We start from the raw sequence: 21694 nt of genomic DNA on the forward strand, positions 1-21694 counted from the left end.
GGCTGTTCCAGCTTAATTTAATTCTCCTACTCAAATCCTATTCCTAATATTAAATTTGATAAGAGAACACATAAACAATAAAGATGTAAATATTTAATAACTACATAAATTACCCATCATTTCAAAACACTTTCTGTAATATATTGTTATTTATACAGATTTAGCTGAATTATGTATAAGTCTATAAAGCAGATTGATATAATTCAACAACCATCAAACCCAGTCACTGCTGTGTTCACTGCCTTTCTCCTTTGCCCCTTTGACTTTCAAAGTGCCCCTTTCAAGATCCGACCTTCCTGCTGCCCATCACCCAGCAGAGCAATCTGAAAGACCGGCTCAACTTCACGTAGAGAGCCATGACTGAAGTCTCAAATTAGACTGCACCGGCTGCATGGAGCCCTGGGCTGGGCAGGGAAAGTGACTCAGTGGATTGCATGACAAACAGCTGCTTCTGTTCACTCTGGATGTTTCTGTGTGTGAGAGAGACTGAACATCTCTGCTGATGGTTCATTCTCCTCCTCCTCTCTCTCTCTCTCTCTTCTCTCTCCCTCTCTCACACACTCTGATGGTGATATTCAAATGTCTGTAGGGCGGCTAAAGAGGCAGAGGGAGTCAGAGGGACAGAGTGGGTTTGCAGGGGAGTGGGAGCGCCGTCTCGTGGTGATTAGTCAGGGCGCTTCCAGAGCTGGATTTATGGCACGCAGCTGTTGAGCGGCTGACAGACGTGTGAGGAGCTCAAGCACTGCTGCTTCTCAAGCTGCTCGTACCAGCCAGAGCTCTGCTTACTGTTGCGTAGGAAAAGAGGACTGCTGTGCCTCAACACACAACGGTGAGTAGTCCGCTTTTTCTCCCACAAATATTCATTCTGTGTCTCAAAACCTCCTCTTAAGATGAACTTTAAGTGTTTTATAATAGCAACCTTTCACCTACTGTACATGTTTTGAGGGTTTTTTTTTGCCTTTTTTCGTGCCTTATGTTGTGCTGGGATTACTTTCCAGTCCTCACAGAGGTAGTTTGGGATTTGGAAAAAGATGTTTTTAGTCAGCCAGCTGTCGGCAGTGTTACCATACATGGCCAACAATATTGAAATACAAAAATAACTTTGCAAAAGAGCTGCTCCCTCTTGTTTTTCTGTGTGCTACAGTGTCTTATCAGTGTTCATTAGTCATACCTAGGTAGGGGTTGTGTCTTTCTGTGTTTCCTCTGGTGCTTTTTTAAATTTAGTTCACATTGCCGAGTCCTATTTTTAGAAGTTAAGGCATTACAGCAGAGTGGAGACATGACGCCGGCCACTTACTATACAGACAGACAGAAACTTCAGCCCTGTGCTCAGCCTTCGATCGCTCCTCAGAGTATTCCTCAGTGGATGTCCTCCACCTAAACAAATTTTGAGCCTTTCTAACTCGCTGAAACTTCTGGCATTTGGTCAGGTCAAGCCTCTGCTCAGAAAGAAGCCTGGATTCTCAATTACAGCGGGACCCTGTGGGTTTAAAGTGAACATTTAGGCTGTCCAGCTCGGCCCTCGCTGTCATCCAGAGGTCAGAGAGTGAGAGACAGGGCCAAGCAGAGAGCATCACTTGTTTAAGGTTAATTGAGAGGGTGCCCCGAGATGAAAAATGCTGAACCAAGTCCCCTTATCTCATCTGAGGAAGCAGAGGATTGTGTTAGAGGTCTACTTTGCCTTTGAAACTTTTTTAGTTGCCTCTTATGTGGTTTAGAAAGACTTAAATGTGAATCTCATTTTAAAAAATACAGTTATATATCATAAAAAAAGCTCAAAAAATAAAAGCGTGGACCTGATAAAAAACAATTCTCTCCACAAGTCCAATTGTGTTTCCGATTATAACGTATCATAAATTGAGAATTCCTGGCACTTGAGGCTGCTCAAGGCTGTTCGGGGAGTGTTTATTTGGGTTGCTATGGAAGGATCAGTCTGTGGCTGAAGGGCTGGTGGTGAGCCTGAAACTGGAGCTGGAAGACGCCTTTAAAGATCCGGCCTCAAAGCTGCTTCCTCCTCGTACTGCAGTTGAAGGACAGAGGCATCTTAATGCTTTCATTTAAAGTAATTAGGCTGCGTTAGATCAAATTCATTAACATCATAATGAAGAAAGTCAGAGCTCCTTCATCCTCGCCTCTCATTGGTCCAAAGTGCAGAGCTGACTGATCAACATGTTAACACACAAATGATCTGTGCTTGTTAATAGATAAAGTGTGGGGATGCTGGAATCGGTCAATTTAACACACTGCTCTGACTGATTTTGTGAACCGCAGTGGAAAACTCCGCTGAATAAAACACCAAACATTCAACCCTGAATGGATCCACAGCTCTTGCAGAGTTAATCCATGTTGGAGCTGACACCTTCACTAAAAGCTGCTGTTGCTCTGCTGCAGTGCTGAGATTCAATTTATCATTATGACTCATTGTCACAAACATGATTAATATATATAAATGAGGTGAGATACAGGTAAGAAAAAAATTCCCTTATCAAGCTTGACTCTTCTCTCTCCTGTGGAAATATCACAGTCATCTTTTCCTTCTTTTTGCAAGCCACATTCATTTGTTGGGTTGTGGAATAAGGGCTATTCATCACAGCCATAGGCCTGCAGGCATTCTGACACGACTTGTGGAGAGGCATATTTGGTCATAGAAATGCTCTCAGCCTTGACACCTTCTCCCTGTATTTACTGCTACAGAAAGAAAACCTACAGTGTGGTTTTATTGTGGTCTCCTTGGAACATCTTCTCCTGGACCTTAGAGAGCTCAGATCCCAGCAGCGAGTGTGTTTTCCTTTATTCATCGCCTCTCGGTGATGTTTACCTTCATTACTCACAGAAAAACAACTTGTTTGAGGTGGGTTGTACAGGTTGCCACTGCATGCAGACTCTGCTCTCCTCTTCTGCTCCTATCATCACCGACCCATGGGATTTACAGCGGGACGACGCGCTCGGCTGAACATCTGTTAATGTCAAGGAAGAATCACTTTTTGGTTTGAAAAGTGGCTCCTTTAACATGATGGAAAATGCTTTTACTGTGTGGCAGTAAGATGCAACATCTGTCCTGTATGTAAATCACCTGGCTACAGGAGCCGGAGTTTTCTTCTTTAGAAAACACAGCTGAGGCAGCCCAGATTCCTCTTTGTTCAGATAACTTTTCCTGTGAAATTGAGATGTGCTGACTCTGAAGAACTGATGAAGATTTGGAGCAGCTTGATGCTCATAGATAAATCTCCAGTCTGCTTCTGTGTTTCTGCCTGTTTTGGGTGCTTTATTGACTCATAATAATCTACAACTGACAGCCTTTCCTTCAGGCTTTATTGTCAGTGAATGCAGCTTTCTCTGCTGCCTGTTTCTGGTTATTAATGCAGATTAATCAATAGAAAGTGACACTTCTCCTCTGTTTGCAGCCTTGCGAGGCTGTGCGGTCCTTGGCTCCACTGAGCACACACTTCCCGTGTCGCTGTGAAATGTGTCCCTGAGGTTCTCTGTTGTCACTGTGTCAGATGGTCCAAATGTGCTGACTTGAGGGGACTTGCTCGCTGGTTCTGCAGCTCCGCAGTTGGAGCTCGATCTGCCCTCCCGTGAACTGAATACAGAAAACGGCTGTTGTGTCATAACTTACAATACTCGCTGTGGTTTCAAATATGCTGACATTCATCGACTTGGTTTTTGTCGCTGATATCCTGCTGCTGTGTAGCCAGAAAGTGCTGCCTCTGCTCTGTAATAAGTGCCATTTTCCTTTGCCTCTTTGAAAAACTGCTGGAAACCCGGTCAAGTTTTCCATTGGCACAATGAGCCAGATGTCCACTGGTGCTGTGCATGAGCTCTGGGCTCATGAATCACATACTGTAGAGTGTGAACAAGGCATTATACAGAGGTGCAAATAGGCAGATTATATGCGTACAGTTAACTTTATAGACTGGAAAAGTATTAGAATATATATTGTGAACTTGGACTTTTCAGGATCTGTAAAAGCAGTTTGTCAGAGATGGAAACCACCCCAGTGACTCAATTCAGTCAGCCAAAAGACACTGAACCACACCTATAGTAAATATTTGTTGTATACCATCTGGTATGTTACAATACTATATGGATTTGAGATCATTAGTGACAGCTGGATTAATTCTGTAAACTTTCTGTTGCTTGTGTTCATGACAAAATATACGCAGCAACAACATTTCAGCTACTGCCTAATATTATTTAGATCCTCTTTGTGCCACAAAAATAGCTCTGGCCTATCGGGGCCTTACCATAGGAACTTCTGGTGGTGTCATTCGGTGTCTGGCACCCAGACGTTGGCAGCAGGTCCTTTGGATCCAACCCAACCAACCCAACCTTGGATCCTGTGGGTTGTGAACCTGGGCCTCCATGGATCAGGCTTGTTCTTATAGATGCTTGATCGAATTGGAATCTCTGCAGATTGAAGGGCAGTTTAATGTCTCAAACTCTTTGTCATGTTCCTCGAGCTATTCCTGAGCAGCTGTTGCAGTGTGGCAGGACACGTTGTTGTGATAAGGGAGGCTACTGGAGTCAAGGAGTGTTGCTGTCATGGGGAGGTGTGCTCGGACTACAACAATGTTTAGGTGGGTGATATGTGTCAAAGTAACATTCTCATTAATGCCAGGATCCAGCAGAACATTGCGTTGTAATACGATGATCAATTTTATCTGTCAGTGGTTTTAAATCTGGGATAGACAGTATTTTGTGGCATTATTGGGTAAAACGTCAATATTAACGTTTCAACATATTGTAAGTCAAGTGGTCTGAGAGGAAACATGGTTCCATTTTCATGCTTTCTAAGGAATTTAGTCAGTCGCAGGCTTTTGACCAATGAAATGAGATAGTATAGATATAGTAAGTAGCACCAAAGTGAATGGGTGCTGTAGTATTATGGGTGGTATGAGGAAGGCAAACAGGGGACGTGTTAGGGTATGTTAACCAGTGTTTACTAACGTCTCAGTGGGGACTACATAGATTGACACACACACAGTCATGTGTTACATTAATACAGGTCCGGGTCGCACTGTGTTCACATAGTTCCTATATATTTTTATGCATATCACTACATCCCACCTGTTTAGCTGGAGTGCCCCTCACTTCGAATGATGACATAATAAGAAGTTCTGCAAACCTGTTGTGCAAAGCTTTAACATGCACTACATGACTTGGTTTCTTTAATAACATAACATCACCATGTGGTAGAAACGTAATAGTTATGAAGATAACACTTTTTTTTCTAGTAGTGCTCGCTTTGTGCATATAAAAAATAAAATATATAACCTAATGAACAGAGTCCTCCATGGATGCCACAACTTTGAACTGTATGTTGTTCTGACTCTAAACATAGTCTTTGTGGTGAGCTGGTTTGGTTATAGCCCTTCCATATCTTGTGCGCACTGGTTCCGGACTCTTGGCTACCTCTGTGTTGGTGTGAGTTTCACAGGGTTTTGTAGAGGATGTTCCTGTTGGTTCACTGTCACTCCCGTGAGTTTCCTCTTGAACTTGTGGCTCGGCAAAGCGAATCTTTTTTGTGCTTTTCTCCATATGTGGGTTGTACAGTTCACGCAGATGGCTCCTGCAACGTCTGATTTTGTTGCCATTTGGTGTTTGTACAATGTAGCTCCTTGGCTCATTGCACTTTTGCATGACAATTGCTGGATGCCATGTCCCTCTGTCTTTGTTTAACACTGTCACGTGCTGTCCGGGATAGAGTGGGGATAATTCTCTGCGACTACTGCGATCATGGTGTTCTTTCATGTCTGCAGTTCTCTGTTGTAGGTGGAGTCGGTGTTCCTCTTTACCTGGGTCTCCTCGACTCGGCAACAAGGTTATTACTGGTCTACCAAACATCAGTTCGGCAGGTGATGGTAGTTTGCTGTCAATGGGAGTTGCTCTGACCTGCAGTAAAGCTACCTGTAGATCACCACCTGTTTTCAGGGTTTTCTTGACAATTGATTTTATGTGTCTCACATGCCTCTCGATGAATCCGTTGCTTTTTGGGTAATGGGGTGAGCTTGTGATATGTTTGATTCCCCATTTTGTTATGAAGTTTTGGAATGTTTGCCCTGTGTATTGTGGTCCGTTGTCTGTCAGTATCTCCTCAGGGCATCCAAATAGAGACATGTACATTTGCATCTTCTGTGTGACTGCATGGCTAGAGACAGGCATGGGCAGTTCATCCAAAACTGGGAATTTGGAATATCTGTCCACAGTCAATAGGAACTGTCGTCCATTAATCTCAAACAGATCAGAAGCTAGTGACTGCCAGGGTTTAGATGGTACGTTGTGTGGGTTTAGAGGTTCTTTTGGGTTTGCATCCTGATGCTCCACACACACACTGCAAGATCTGCACACTCGCTCAATGTCATCATTTATGTGTGTCCAATAAACACTCTCTCTTGCAAGGCGGCGAGTTTTCTCTATGCCCTGATGACCAACATGAAGCTGTTTTAGTATATCTTCAGTCATGGAGTCTGGAATGAGCACCTGTCTGCCTTTGAATATGACTCCTGCTTCCATTGCCAGTTCATCTCTAAAAGACCAATAAGCACGCAGGCCTTTTGGCAGTTCTTTGATGCTGTCTGGCCATCCTTGGTGGATCAGCTCTTTCAGTGCATTGAGTTTGAGGTCTTTGGCAGTTTCTGTTCGGAGAGCATCCTGTTTTTCAGAGGAGAAGTTTATTATTGCTACAGTATGCAACTCTGGATCCTCGATCTCTATGGCCACTCCGTCGATGCGCTCATCTAGCTCAATGTCGCCGTGGTTTTCAGGGTTTGGTAACCGACTGAGAGTATCTGCCAGGATCATTTGGGTTCCCGGCCTGTACATGACTTCATAGTTGTATCCTTGTGTCTTTATCAGCATTCGCTGGAGTCGTGGTGGTGCAGCATGCAGTGGTTTTGCGCATATGGTGACAAGTGGTTTGTGATCTGTTATCACAAGGAATGACTTCCCATACAGGTAGATGTGGTATCGCTGCATTCCATACACAATGGCAAGCATTTCTCGCTCTATGTTGCTATATCTGGATTGACATTCAGTTAGTGTTTTAGAGCCAAAAGCAATGGGTCTGTTGTTCTGCATCAAGGCTGTGCCCAGTCCTTTCTGTGATGCATCTACCTCAAGGGTTAAGGGTGTGTTTGGGTCATAGTATTTCAGGCAGTCATCTTCTGTAATTGTTGACTTCAGATCCTCAAAGCATTTTTGATGGTCAGTGTCCCATGTCCATGGTACGTCACTTTTTAGCAACCCCCTCAATGTGTGTGCTTTGTCTGCAAACTTTGGTATGTAGGGTGATAGGTAGGTTAGCATTCCCATGAATCTGTGTAGATCGTCTTTGTTTTGGGGTGTTGGCATTCTTTGTATGTCCCTGATCTTGGCTGGGTCCGGTCTAATGCCTTTGTCTGTGTACAGATTGCCAAAGAATGAGATGCTTCTCTGTTTTATTGTGCATTTGTCACTGTTGAACACAACACCTGCTTCAGCTGCTCGTTCCATCAGATTGATCAGATTTCTGTCGTGCTCTTCCTCGTTTTCTCCAAAGACTGCTATGTCATCGGCTATGCTGACAACACCTCTGAGCCCCTCAAGGATCTGATCCATCTTAGCCTGGAAGAGGTCTTGAGAGACACTTAGTCCAAATGGCAGACGTTTCCAGCAGTATCTGCCGAATGGAGTTCGAAATGTTGTTAGCAGTTGTGAGTCTTCATCAAGGTGTATTGACCAATAGCCTGCTTTTGCGTCAAGTTTGCTGAACATTTTTGCATTTGCAAACATCGGATTCAGTTCTTCCACTGTTGGAATCTTGTGTGGGCATCTCTTAAGGCTGGCATTTAGCTTTTGAGGGTCTAAGCATACGCGCAGGGATCCATCTTTTTTCGTGCTGTATGCAAGACTGGAGCACCAGTCTGTGTGCTCTTCTACCTTTCGTATCACACCTTGTTCGACTAGTGTATTCAGTTCCCTCTGTAACTTGTCTTTGATGTGGATGCTGCATTTCCGTGGTGGATCAATGAATGGTTCAGCATCTTCTTTCAGTATGAGTTTAGCCGTTCCGCTGAAATTCCCAATTTTATCAAACTGGTCTGGATATGCTTTCTTAAGGTCTGCACTTGTTGATATGCTTTTGGGGGTCTTTGCTTTCTTTTCTTGTACTTTTTCCTCACTGGCTTTCCCATTCTCAGTTATTGTATCCACATTGACAGTTACAAGGTTTAATAGTTCACTTGTGGGAAGCCCAACTATGGCTGGACCTGGCACATCCACAACGTAGAATTTGGCTTTTATCCACTTAGAGTCCTTATACTGACATGGGATGTCAATTGTGCCCAGGCAGGTGATTTGGTGCCCACTGTATGCAGATATTCTTTTGTAGTTTCTTTTTAGTCTTTTCTGGGTACATGCATTTTCACCATACATCTGTTTGAAAGTGCGTAGTGGGAGTGCGTTACCTGATGCGCCTGTATCAACCTTGATACGTAGTGTGTGTCTATGGTCTGGTAGGCCAGGTGGTTTCACATTCAAGATTGTGTACACCTCCTCTCTGGGTGGCGTGCTGTCTATGCTGTGCATGCACTTTTCACTGATGGTGATGGAATGGAACTGTTTTTGGTATGTGTATTCCTCCACAGTGTCACTGCTGTCGATGGCATCAACATGGGACTCCCTCTGTCGTTTGTAGTCATTTTTGGAGGTCTGTCTGTGCTGTTTGTTTTGTGGTAGGCGAGACTTACTTCTCCGGCCTCGACTGAAGTGCTGTCTCTGTCGTCTGGTCTTTTTACAGCATTTCGCCCAGTGACCTTTAGTACCACAAGCAGAGCATTCATCATTATATGCAGGGCATTGTCGTGGTTTGTGATTGGTGCCACAGTTTTGGCCCTCTATCCACAACATGAATTTTCTCACTGTGTGACATGCCAAGTTTGTGTAGCTGTTCATTGCCTGCTGACAGGGCTTCATATCTTCGTCCTTCAGCAAGTACCTCAGCCAAGGAATAGCCTTGAGGTTTGCTGTACAGATCATTTCTCAAAGCATCATGGGGTGTGCTTGCAATAATGAGCTCGATTAGACGTTCATTAAGCTCTGCATCAGTAAACTGACATTTTTGTGCTAATGTTCTGGCTCTAGTCACAAAGTCATCAATGCTCTCATCTGGTTTTTGTCGATATTGCATCAAGTGTAGTCTATGGATTCTAAAGTTCACGTTTAATTTTAGCTGACCCTCGAAGTAATCCCATAGTTTGCCAGGCACCTTCTTCTCATCCTCGCTGAGACCGCTCGCATTTAGCCTTTTCAGTCCTTCATCTCCAATGCCACGGCATATTTTCCTTGCTTGTTTAGCTGCATCAACTATTTCTTCATCTTCCAAGTAAAGAGACATTTTTTGTTTAAACAGTGAAATAGCCTCACTCAGATCCGGGTCGGACCAGTTCATCGTTGGAAGATGTGATGCCATTACGTCTTCGGTTTCTCTTCACTCTGTGCCGGTTGCCGTCAGTTAGCTTTAGCGCTGTTAGCACTGCTCCGGTTTGCACCTACTTGAGTGGCGACAGTAATTATCCTCGGACAATCTTGTTCATCTATCGTCACTTTTCATAGGTTTCCCCTTACCGCTGCCACCATGTAGTATTATGGGTGGTATGAGGAAGGCAAACAGGGGACGTGTTAGGGTATGTTAACCAGTGTTTACTAACGTCTCAGTGGGGACTACATAGATTGACACACACACAGTCATGTGTTACATTAATACAGGTCCGGGTCGCACTGTGTTCACATAGTTCCTATATATTTTCATGCATATCACTACAGGTGCCATGAGTTAGATGACAGACAACTGCTTATTGAGTAGCATTTGAATGATGAGTAAAGCTAAAAGTTATTACTGACTTATAATTGTACTATCTTTGGGCATACTTACATGGTGTGAAGAACTCAGAGGGAGGGGCTCCTACTCTAGTAAAACAGAAAGGAAAAAGTTAAAGGAAAATATGCATATTTCGCAGTACAAATAAAAACATGAAATACAGTAGTAATGTAAATGAAAAGACAAAGTGGCCTTCTCTAAAAGGGGATCTAGTGTGTGCAAGATACAAAGCTGCTATAATCAGTGGCAAAAAGACTTGAGTTGGATGTGTAGTTATTCGTATTCAGGATACTTGCAAAAGGAGCCTACAGTTTGCAGAGTTGCACTTGTGGATAAGCTAATTGATGAAGAAGTAACAAGGCTCTCAGTGCACAACTTTTTTGGAGGTTTTGTTTCGATAATCTGTTGTCTGCAGTCAAGAAAGTACATCTGGGAACATTCTGTTCAAAACAGTCTTTCTTTGCTGTTGTAATCAGCATTGTTAGATTAATAAAAAGCAAAAGAGAGAGGTAGGAAGGACAATTCTAGCACAATGGCAGCTCCCCTCAGCTCTACGAACATTTATAACAGTTTTCAGGTTTTCCAGCTTACATCTTTGCCCTCACTGCTATTATGGCTTTTTTTTCAGCATGAAAGCTCTGAAAACTCACTGTACACTAACTGTTGAGCACCAAATGGCACTTAGCGGCTAGCTAGGGGAACACAGTGGATCATTTAGCAGTTTAAGAGTCTTTTACATGTCCCTTAGGAGTTGGTAGAGACCAAACACAGAGCTAAAATGACACCCCTTTACCCTCACCACAACCAGTTGAGGCTGATGACTGGCCATACTTAAGGACCATCTGCTGAAGGTGACTTCTTCTTAAATGGGATTTTTTTTTTCTTCCTACTGTCACCAAAGAGCTGCTCAAAAGGAATAGCTGGATTTGTTGGGTTTCTCCCAATAATGCAACATTGTAAGGGTTGACTTTACTGTGTGAAGTGCCCTGAGATCACTTATGTTATGAACAGACGCTATATAAATAAAGCTGAATTGATGCCAGAGTTGCTCTGCATCAGCTAGATGTTTACAAGGGCAGCTGTTATCTAAGATCATTTGAAAAGGTGACAGGCCTTGATATGTCAGTGCTATGTGCAGTTTGTTTGTGCTGCCCAGCAGGCTGAAGTATGATGCTTTGTAAAAAGAATTCTCTCCGTGCAGCCGGTTGACCTGCATCACTCTAGTATATAAATAAAGTTACTTTCTATGGCCTGCTCTCTCTGATCTTGACAAACACTGACTGTGTGGCATGCCATGTCCAATCTGACTGAAAGGCATGGAAGATTGGTGCTATTTTTTCTTTAACATCTGTCTCTGTCTCCTGTATACCTGTCATCGTGTTGCGTGCCCAGCCACCAGATGGTGCGGGAGCAGTATGTCACCACCACCCAGGGCAGCAGCTCGCCCCGGACCGTGCCCGACCACATCTACAAGATCGGCATCTATGGCTGGAGGAAGCGCTGTCTCTACCTGTTTGTGCTGCTGCTCATCATCATCCTGGTGGTCAACTTCGCCCTCACCATCTGGATCCTCAGGGTGATGTGGTTCAACACGGTACGTGTGACTCACACTGACAAACTATGTTTTCAGCTGGGGTTGTTTCTCTGTCTTTCTGCTTTTCTTCGCTATAAATTATCAATCAATTAATCAGCATCAGCCCATAATGTTGTACACAGACCGAGCGTTACCTGTTTGCGATTGTGAGCAGTAGCTGTAGCAGTGGTATTATCCATCATTAACTGCTACTTGGCTGTCTAAGCGGGATAGTTAATGTGTTTGTTATTTCATGGAGTCTTGTCAGATTCTCAAGTCCAGATGGCAACTGTGGATTTATGCAGAAAAAAAGAGATACGACAAACCAACACACAATCTTGGATACACACACACACACCTCTGTGAAGAGCCACCGCTGCTTAAGCAACTTGCTGTTTTATTATAGGATGGTATGCAAATGCTGCAGGGAACACTGCTATATGCGTTTCACATTTGGAAGTCTAATCCTCCACTTCTAACTTGCCATATTTCTAATTCCTGCCTTGCAGACAAAGCTGTTTAATTGTCTTGCAGTTTGTTGTATATTTGTCTGAATACATAACCTTGTGTTTTTATTTTGGCTGTAGGAAGGAATGGGATATCTACAAGTCCACTCAGATGGGGTCAAGCTGGAGGAGGGCGAGTCTGAGTTTCTATTCCCTGTTTACGCCGAGGAGATCCACTCCAGAGAAGTAGGATAATCTGGAACACACACTTTTTTTTTGCTCGTCTTCCCACATGCTTCTTCACTCTGTTATCCCTCCACTCCTTTCCTCCTTCCTGCTGTTCTTCTCCCAGTTTTCACTTCTTCCAAGCTAATGTTCAAACTGCAGTTTTCTCAGTTAAGTAACCCGACAGAACGGCCATTATTTCATCTCACTGTTTACAAATTTAAAACTCAAGTGCACGTCCTGCAATCATCTAAATCTAATTCCTCACAGACAATCGAGCTGTTTTTATCCAGCTGCAGAGCAAGCTGCATATTTCTGACTGTACTTTTTTCTCTTTTTTTTTGGGAGATGTGTCAGAACAAACTGGATTTGGCGGTCCCACACAGTGCACGTGGTGGTGCAGCGAGCTTCCCATTAACCTCAGGGATATTTGTGGTGGAAAGTAGTTTATGGCCCGCCTGCTAGCAGCAGATGGGAACACTTTGCTGCAGTTGTTTACATGTTATGGCTTTTCTTGCTCATAGCAGCAATTTTTCTTGGGATTTTTCCTTACTTCATGGGCCTCATTAAAAAGGCAATGTATTTCTCATTTATAGAAGGACACGTTCTCTAATGTTGCTCTATGGATTTCTAATGAGCTTCAGTGTTTAGAGATTCACCCCGTCGGGCTCTATAGGAAAAGTTATTTTCTTAGATCATTTTTATAAACATGTCTTCTGTACAGCTGCAAAGGAACTGAAGTGATTTATTGTTTGGCTGCCTCATTGAAACATTTCATGAAGGGATATGTTTTCTGGAAGCTTTTGTCACGCTTTCTAATCTTGTGCAAATATTTATGTATAACAACAAGGAGCCCATTTAATAAGACAAACAGCTTTTAGTGTTTTGTTAGTAGTTAATTTACTTTTTTCGATTTATTTGTTTAAAAAACAGACAAGGTACATTAATCATTCAAAATGTGTGTTAGCAACAAGCTGAACTTTCATTGTCTGTCCTTTTTCCTGATGTTGTAAAGCATTCAAAATGAGTGATTATAGCACAGTATGTACTATAGTTGAATCAGCCTGCATTCTAATAAACACAAATACAATACAGATAAAAAGCAGAAACACGGTTGAATGCAGCATAATAGCTCGAGGACTTGGGTATGTTAAGAGTATAAGCCTGCTAATCGTGCAAAAAGGTAACATTAGTGTCAACATTGTTGGTTGTTAATATTGTCATTGTCTCTTAATACTTTTGTCTGGCTGGTGTTTGTCTTCCTTCATCAGAACATTAGATAATAATCATTATTAATAAGTCATCAGTGGAAAGTCAGTTCAGTTACTCAAGACTGCAGCTGTAAATATTCATGTCAGCCCATAAATAATCCAGATGAAACTTATGATGAACCAAAACACAACACCAATGTAAACACAAGCCTTAATAATGTGAACGTCAACACAGATGCTGTCCTTATTATTCATTATCTATCTAAATGTACTGAACATAATTAAAGCCACTATTAGTAAATTTAAAGTTTTATAAACAGCTTCTCATCAGAAAGTATCACCAGATTTTTTTGAGTCCACAGTTGTACTCGGGGCTCTGTGGTGCTTTGAGCTAATACTAATGTGAGCAACAAACTAGCTCACATGAATGTCATTACCGTTGTAGGATGTTGCTCATAAACCAGCCTGACTTTACAAAAAAAAAACCCTACAAATGTCAACCTCGTAGTAGTGCTAGAGTGAAGGTCAGGAACCGTGAATGTCATGACCTTTCATTAGTGAGTAATAGAAATATTTCACTCTGCCTTAAAGTGTTGGAACAATCAATCTAATTGTCCCAACTTATGAAACTGAAGCGACTATGAACATCTGAAACTCCCCATCAGTCAGTCAGAACTGAAGAAGCCTCTTGGATGAAGGTGAAATATCTTCAAGAACCTTAACCCTCGTGTTGTCCTGCGGGTCAAAACTGACCCGGTTCAAAGTTTGAAAATGTGAAAAAAGTATATATTTTCATACTGAAACTGAAATTTTTGGGAAATCTTTGAACACTTTTTGGTGGGAAAAAAGAACTGTTAAAAATGTTTCTTAAGAACATCCACAAAAAAATCAAACAAAATCCAGCGAATTTTGCAGGATTTTGGTTGATTTTTTGTGAATGTTCTTAAAGAAAATATTAGAAGTTTTACTGATATATATGTAATCACTTTAGATATTTTTAGTTTTTTTTTTTTAATTTTTACAAATTTTTTGAAAATATTTACAAGAATTTTCTTGCCAAATTTGTTTTTTTTAAATAAAACTTTTAAGGGAAACATTTCAGGAATAATTGGAATTTTCTTCCTGAAGATTTTGCAAATTTTCAGATATTTGGGAAATTTTTTTGCTGAATTTTGGGATTTTTTTTCAGACAAGGAAACGATATTTTTTGGTGAACGTAAATGAGGAAAACAGGAGGGCTAAAGAGAAGTGCTTTGTACTGTAGCTCCGAGGATTACCATGACCTTGACAGATTCTACAGACATGTATCAGCAGGGTTTACACAGGGTGGTAACATGTCAGTCTTGTTTTTTCTTCTTCTTTTCCCAGGACTCTCCGCTTCTAGCGCACTCATCTGAAAACGTTTCCCTCAATGCCCGTGATGAAAATGGTGATGTTACTGGGAGGATATCTGTGGGTAAGACACGCTGCACTCACACCCTCTATCCCCCTGATGTATGAGGGCAACAGTAAAGACATTCATGCACTTGTCCTGCAGGGATTCCTCATCCAACATTAACAGTGACAAGAAGCCATCTTTCAATTTATAATCTCTTATATTTCCATTTAAAATCCATTAAATGCAGCATCCCTTTCTCTGCCATTGCTTCTGGATCGTTCTATATTACACAGAGGTCCTGAGGCCTGCGGAGGATCATTTTTGTGCTTCTTTTATGGCTCACCAACGGCCACGTTGGGGTATTTTGCCATAATTTAAAGGCCAGGAAATGACCCAACTAATTGTTGTGTTCCACAGAGCCGTTATGTGTCCTTGATCATTAAGCCGTAAAAAGCATAGCCCGCATGCTCTCGGCCTTCTGTGAATAAAAGTGAAAAGCTTGTTAGAGAGGACTGCATTTTGATTCACAGTTGTAGGCGCAGATGTGGGTTAAATATCTCAGTGAGTGATCTGCCTGCGTTAGCCTCTCAGTGCTGTGAACACTGATGCGGTGAAGGACAAAGTGAAACAACCTCAGATGATTTAGCTTTCAGGTTGAGCAGTAATGGGGTTACTCATTTACCTCCTGGATTTACACATTTTTAATCCATCGGCAGGTGGTTGTTTGCTCACCTTTTCCCCTCTTTATACGGCTCTAAATCATGAATGTGGCTTTTTTATTCTCACATCATGAGAACAGAAAAGGTTGTAGATTGTGGTCGTCGCATTGTACTAAATGCCAAAGCCCTTCAGGTAATTTTGGTTGTTTTTGTTGTTGCAGGTCCAAAAGAGGCTCAGGGACACACTCGGAAGCTGCTCATTAACTCCCACAATGGCAACATGCTGTTCAGTGCAGATGGTGACCAGGCTGTGATTGGACCAGACAAACTACGAGTCACAGGTACACCAACGCCTGCTACGTGCCGTTTCCTCGGATATAACACACACCTGTTGACGGGAACATTTTGGAAAGAGACAATGCTGACAGCAGATGTGAAATCAACAGGAGCAATTTGTTTTGATGGCAGATATCTGTGCAACAATCCAGGAGCCAAGGACAGAGACAGATGCAGTGGTAATCATCTGTGCTGCACAGTCGAGTGCATGGATATCTTTTAAGTGCACAAACAGCACATATAAATGGAATGTCAGGAGTTTGGTTATCTGAACCTGCACTAAAATCCATCACACTAATAGAAGATTCAAATCAAGTCTTTTAGTCATAGTTTCTAGGCAGCAAATTAAATCTCAACAGAGAGCTGAAGGGTGAAGCATTTACATATTTCTGTCCTGCATTCTGAGTCTTCAGTGTCCAAAGTGTGTCACTGACCTCACACTGCGATGACAGATAAATGCTGAACACAGTGTCAGCTGATGGCTCCGTAACACCTGGGGTCAGTTTGAGCCGCAGAGAGCTGCAGGTGGCACAAATCTAAAGTCCTCAAAACAAAGCTTCAGCATTCACAGTGTTTGTCGAGTGCTCACATCCATCACAGTTGGCTCCACATTCTGTTCAGCACACGGAGGTTTTTTGGATCCAGTTTCCTCTCCCCTCATTCTCGTGTTGTTGTTTTTGAAGTATTTCAGTCGAGACTCAAAGTCGTGAATCAGCCAGCAGAGAACACTGCGATCTCTGTATCCAGTCAATTTTGACAGACAAGTGAGGATTCGGAAATCACATATTTCAGCAACGAGCAGCTCAGAAAATCTACTTAGACTATGTTATTAAAAATCTGTCTGCAAAAGCACACATCAGGCCTTCGGACTGAACTAGATTTTGTGGAACACCTTGATTGAAGCTCATGTAGCTGAATGTGCGACTCTTTCCTCCTCAGGTCCTGAAGGAGCTCTGTTCCAGCATTCAGTGGAGGTGCCCCAGCTGAGATCTGAGCTTTTGAAAGACCTGAGGTGAGCATTTTAACCAGTAACAAGATTGAGGTCTTACAAGTCATGTGGAAATACATCAAGAAGACATTTACAGCTCTGTGTTGACTGGACCAAGTCTTTGTAGTAAACACATTTACCAGAGGGCTGCACAGTGGAGTAAGTGGTTAGCACTTTCACCTTGCAGCAAGAAGATCCCTGGTTCAAATCCGGGGGTGGGCCTGGGATCTTTCTGCATGGAGTTTGCATGTTCTCCCTGTGCATGCGTGGGTTTTCTCCAGGCACTCCGGCTTCCTCCCACAGTCCAAAAATATGCTGAGGTTAATTGATAACTCTAAATTGCCCGTAGGTATGAATGTGAGTGTGATTGTTTGTCTGTATATGTAGCCCTGCCACAGACTGGCGACCTGTCCAGGGTGTCCCCTGCCTTCGCCCGAGTCAGCAGGGATATGCTCCAGCACCCCCTGCGACCCTAGTGAGGATAAAGCGGTGTATAGAGGATGGATGGACATTTACCAGATATCGGCTGAAAAAGCACAAAACGTTAAAGATTTTATGTGCAACATTCAAAATCACTGGTTGTCTCTACAGCACTAGAATGTCATAACAAGACAAACAGTTCACATCTTCCTGCTCTCTTTACTTTTTAGCTACAACAGAAAGTTCATGTGCACAGAAGCAGAAAAAAAAAAAAATCCATCCACAACCATTAGGCCACACCAGTGTTGTAAAATACACTGAATGGCTGCAACAAGTCGTTCTCAACAGGAGTAACATCATATTCCGTCCTTTTTTCTCCTTTTGTGTGCTCCGTTATGCGTGGATCTGTTTTCATGGTCAGTCGGATCGGAGCAGATCCATGTGTGGAAACAGACACACAAAGACTGGAGCAGAACAGATGAGCAGAGGAGATCCTCAAAAGAGCAGCAAAGACTCTTGAAATAAAACAAGTTTATGTAAATAACATTAATAAAATGCACTGAACAAAACTATTACTTCAGCATGCAAATGTTCCTATTCTCTGAAATCTTATTTCAATTGTTCTCCTTCAAAAAACATAATAGTTGTGCAGAAAAAGTTTTAAGCTGTGCAACTGGTTACAAATTCTCAGCCATTGAGTTAATCTACACTCTAGTCAGGTGTGGCTTTAAAGGACAATGATCAAATAGCCTGACCAGTAAACAGACACTCCTTTGAACAGCGACTATAAAAGGCCACCTTAAAATGCCAATTTTATTCAAAAGACACAATGTCACAGATGACAAGAGAAAGATGAGAGCAGGCTGTTGGTATGCTGGATGCTGCATGTCGGTCAGGCACCTAAATGTCCACGACTCCACCATTTGTTATGTCAGAATTTCTGCCTCCAAAAACGTCCACCAACTGCAAGAAACCCTTCAGCAAGAGTGGGACAACAATCCACAAACTAGCATTTATATTTCTGTTCAGTATACTTTCACCATCTAAACACTGAACTGCACTTCAGCTTTCCCGGTGCAGTGTGGGAAGTCACTTTATTCTGTTTATAGACTTGAAGAGGACCAAAAGTTTTAATGGGAGGGACTAACATGCACTACTATGCACTAACAAGCAGGTGTGACCAGACCAAGTGCCAAAATGTAAAACAGAGACTGTCATATTACAACACTTGCAAATGGAGTGTGACTTCACTCTCTGCTAAGGACATCATGATTTATCTTTACATAGTAGATAGCTGCCTACTGCCACATTAATGTCACTTTTACCTTCAAAATCTTGCATATTGCACCACACCACAATACAAAATAATTTCTGGATTACATTTTAAAGCTCTGAACCAGTGTTGTTTGATAGAAATAAAAGCATAACATAAATATATTTACAAAGCTGAGGTGTGCTTCTTCAGGTTGGAGTCCCCTACTCGCTCTCTCAGTATGGACGCACCAAAAGGAGTTCATCTCAAAGCCCTGGCTGGCAACATTGAAGCTGTTTCCAACATGGATGTTATTCTGCAGTCTAGTGTAGGCCTGGTAAGAAAAGCTCTTTTCACTTCCTATTGTCTGCTCCACACCATCCTCAGGTCTGTTTTTTTCTTTACATTTCCAAGGAAATATATATACAGTATTGTTTTTTACCAGTAAACATGCTGTTTCTTGCTTCCACTGTCTCTTGTGGTCACACCTCGGTGCTCAAGTGCAGTTTGACAGAAACTCAGCCTTTTCTATTTGATGGACATTTTTGTCCAAAATACTGAAGTACCTTATAAATTTATCCATTTTAGAGAACACAATACACAAACTCATATTTTAGTTATACGGTTATACTTTATGCTATGATATGTTATGCTGTACTATGCTATATTATACTATACTATGCTAAATTATAGTATACTATACTATGATATACCATGCTTTACTATGCTATGCTTAACTATGCTGTGCTTTATGATATTATGGTTGGCTACGCTATGCTATGCTATAGAATGCTAGATTATACTATAAGTTATACTATACTACACTAAGCTATGGTATACTATGCTATACTATACTATACTGTAATATAATATATTATGCTATGCTATGCTATGCTATACAATGCTATGCTGTGCTATACTATGCTGTCCTATACTATGCTATGCTATATTTTATTATGCTATGCTATACCATGCCATGCTATGCTAAACTCTATTATATCATGCTATGCTATGCTATACTATGCTATGCTATGCTATGTCAACAATGCTATACTATATTATATCATGCTATGCTATGCTATACTATACAATACATATCTTTTCACTTCTAGCGGAATTATTATATATTTACAAGCTAATAGTTCTACAGCAACAAAAGAACAGCAAGACATTCCCATTATCTGTAAGCTACAATGAGCTCATTGCCTTTGGAACTTCGGAAACATTTGTTTGGACTCTGTGGGTCTGTTGTGGTGTAGTGGGTTGCAGTTTCCATGTTACTGTTTAGAGTGAGTTTTAGTAATTGACTCTGACTGAATCAGGTCTGGGTAATTGTGGTGCAGCTAACTGGCTGAACTACATAAAACATTTGTATCAAAGGCACTTATTTGACCTCTTTAAATTCATTCTCAGTAGAATAGCACATTTATATGACAAAGTAGTCTCAGGGATTAACACTAGTGGATATTAATCTGCACTGAACCTTTCCTAATGATGCTAAAAAAATATTTGAATGCACATGTTTTCTGATTTTCTTTTAAATTTCTGCCTCAGAACTGTGGATGTTTGTACCACATTCTGTTTAGTATATCTTTATGGACTCGTGCATTTTTTAGGCGTTACTAAACATCCGTCTATAGCTCCCTTCATACTGTGTGTCATGGTGCATCTGTGCACTCTGTGACTGAGAGAAAAGAACAAGCAGAATGATATTTCTTTGCAAAGCTGTGTTGTTCTCCTTTAATCGTTCTTGTTCTTCATGCTGTGTGCTGTACAGCTGGTGTTGGATGCTGAGACGGTGCGCATGCCGAGGCTGCCTCTGAGCGAAGAAGGGGTTGCTGGAAATGCTCAGGGTCTCTATGAGGTCTGTGTTTGTCCCAGCGGGAAGCTCTTCCTATCCAAGGCTGGAAGAACTTCCACTTGCAGCGATAATCAGGACTGCTAGATTGACTCTGACAAGGTCATTGATTTTCCATCTCTCAGAGGATGCATCTTTTGGGAGGCAACAAGCACAATTGTTTATATGCCGCCTGGGTTTTTTTTTCTTCTTTTTTTGTAATCTTTATACCACAGTGGTTCTACAATGATCCCACTGGCACATCGAGGCCTGTGAAAATACAAATGCCTGCTGGCATACATGTTAGAGATGTCATGAAATGTATGATTTTAATTGCATTTATAGTCTTCTAACTATTCAACTGAAACAAATTGGCTCTCAGTACTAAATTAGTCTGCATCAGAGGTTTGTGGAGAATTTTTTACACACAGTATCATGGCTGGGCAATGAGGAGCTGGTAACAGCTTACATCCTATGCAATATTATCGTATGGTGCAATAAATAAAACTGACACATATCAAGGGCTTGGGAAATTAAAAAAATAAATCTCTAAATGGCAACAGAATGTGATTGAAAGTATTTATTTTAGTTTATGCAAAATCCCTTCTTGCTCCAAGCCCTTGGTATGCTGGGTTTTAGTTTAAATGTTTAGCATGTTTTTATTTAAGTGGGGAAAAAAATGAGAAATTTTAGTATATTTTGTCCTTGTCGTCATCAATTCACAGATGAAATTTGATTGGTTTTCCTATTTTTTTATTTGCTCAAATTCAGACACAACTCCAGGCAACCGTCATGATTCATGTTTTTCTTCCAATGTTTTGCAGGGTTGACATTAAAATACCAAGTCCTTGTGGCACTGCACAGTGTTACTGGCATCACATGTGTAATTATGTTTTTTCCAGTTTGTAATGTTATACGTATGTTTGGCTGTGTTATTTTGAAGTCCATCTTAAGCATGTAATTATGCAAAAACAAGGCAGACAGTTTTTATTGGTGGTAAGCTGCTCCGTTTGCTCAACAACTTAGTTTATAATCAAGAGATTGACAAATAAATTACCTTTGACTGCAGCAACATGACAGCAAATGCAGATCTAACAAAGAGAGTTGTGGGTAGCTGAGAGAGAAAAATAATTGGGATTGTTATTTTACTTTTGGGTCAAATATGCTTTGATTTCATTTATTTGTGACACAATACGCATGATAGCACTTAACAATTCACAGTTCAGCATGTCAGAAAGGACATTCTGTAAAGTTACTGAGTTTATTATCTGTTCATCTTTGTTTTGAGCATATTTACAATAATTACCATGTCATGGAATTGTGTTATTATCGTTAGTGTTAATAAAGTAGTTGATTTGTAGTTCTGAGTTTGGTTTTGGCATATTTTGATAGTGTGTAATGTGTATTTATTCATTTTGTATGTTGAATAAAATTTGTGCTATTCTTCTATGTGTCTGCGCTCATATACTTTTTTGTCTGAAGATGCTTTCCAGTGTTTTTTAATCGCATC

At 41.4% G+C, this 21694-nt stretch overlaps 1 protein-coding gene across 1 annotated transcript; it reads left to right on the forward strand.

Annotated features, from left to right (window-relative positions):
• The first annotated feature begins 418 nt into the window (after nucleotides 1–418).
• Nucleotides 419–21633, forward strand: sgcg (sarcoglycan, gamma). The gene is made up of 8 exons (XM_051957732.1): nucleotides 419–829; nucleotides 11252–11453; nucleotides 12020–12124; nucleotides 14683–14770; nucleotides 15573–15692; nucleotides 16627–16699; nucleotides 18561–18684; nucleotides 20125–21633. Exons 2-8 carry the CDS (start codon nucleotides 11259–11261, stop codon nucleotides 20290–20292), a joined length of 873 nt encoding a protein of 290 aa, XP_051813692.1. The 5' UTR covers nucleotides 419–829; nucleotides 11252–11258; the 3' UTR covers nucleotides 20293–21633.
• Nucleotides 21634–21694: the final 61 nt, after the last annotated feature.

Source organism: Acanthochromis polyacanthus, chromosome 13 (assembly GCF_021347895.1).
Source record: "Acanthochromis polyacanthus isolate Apoly-LR-REF ecotype Palm Island chromosome 13, KAUST_Apoly_ChrSc, whole genome shotgun sequence".
Taxonomy (NCBI): Eukaryota; Metazoa; Chordata; class Actinopteri; family Pomacentridae; genus Acanthochromis; species Acanthochromis polyacanthus.

Coding starts and splice junctions, on each gene's coding strand:
- sgcg (XM_051957732.1), top strand. CDS start 11,259: ATGGTGCGGGAGCAGTATGTCACCACCACCCAGGGCAGCAGCTCGCCC. Junction 14,771..15,572: donor TACTGGGAGGATATCTGTGG/GTAAGACACGCT, acceptor TTGTTGTTGCAG/GTCCAAAAGAGGCTCAGGGA. Junction 18,685..20,124: donor TGCAGTCTAGTGTAGGCCTG/GTAAGAAAAGCT, acceptor TGTGCTGTACAG/CTGGTGTTGGATGCTGAGAC.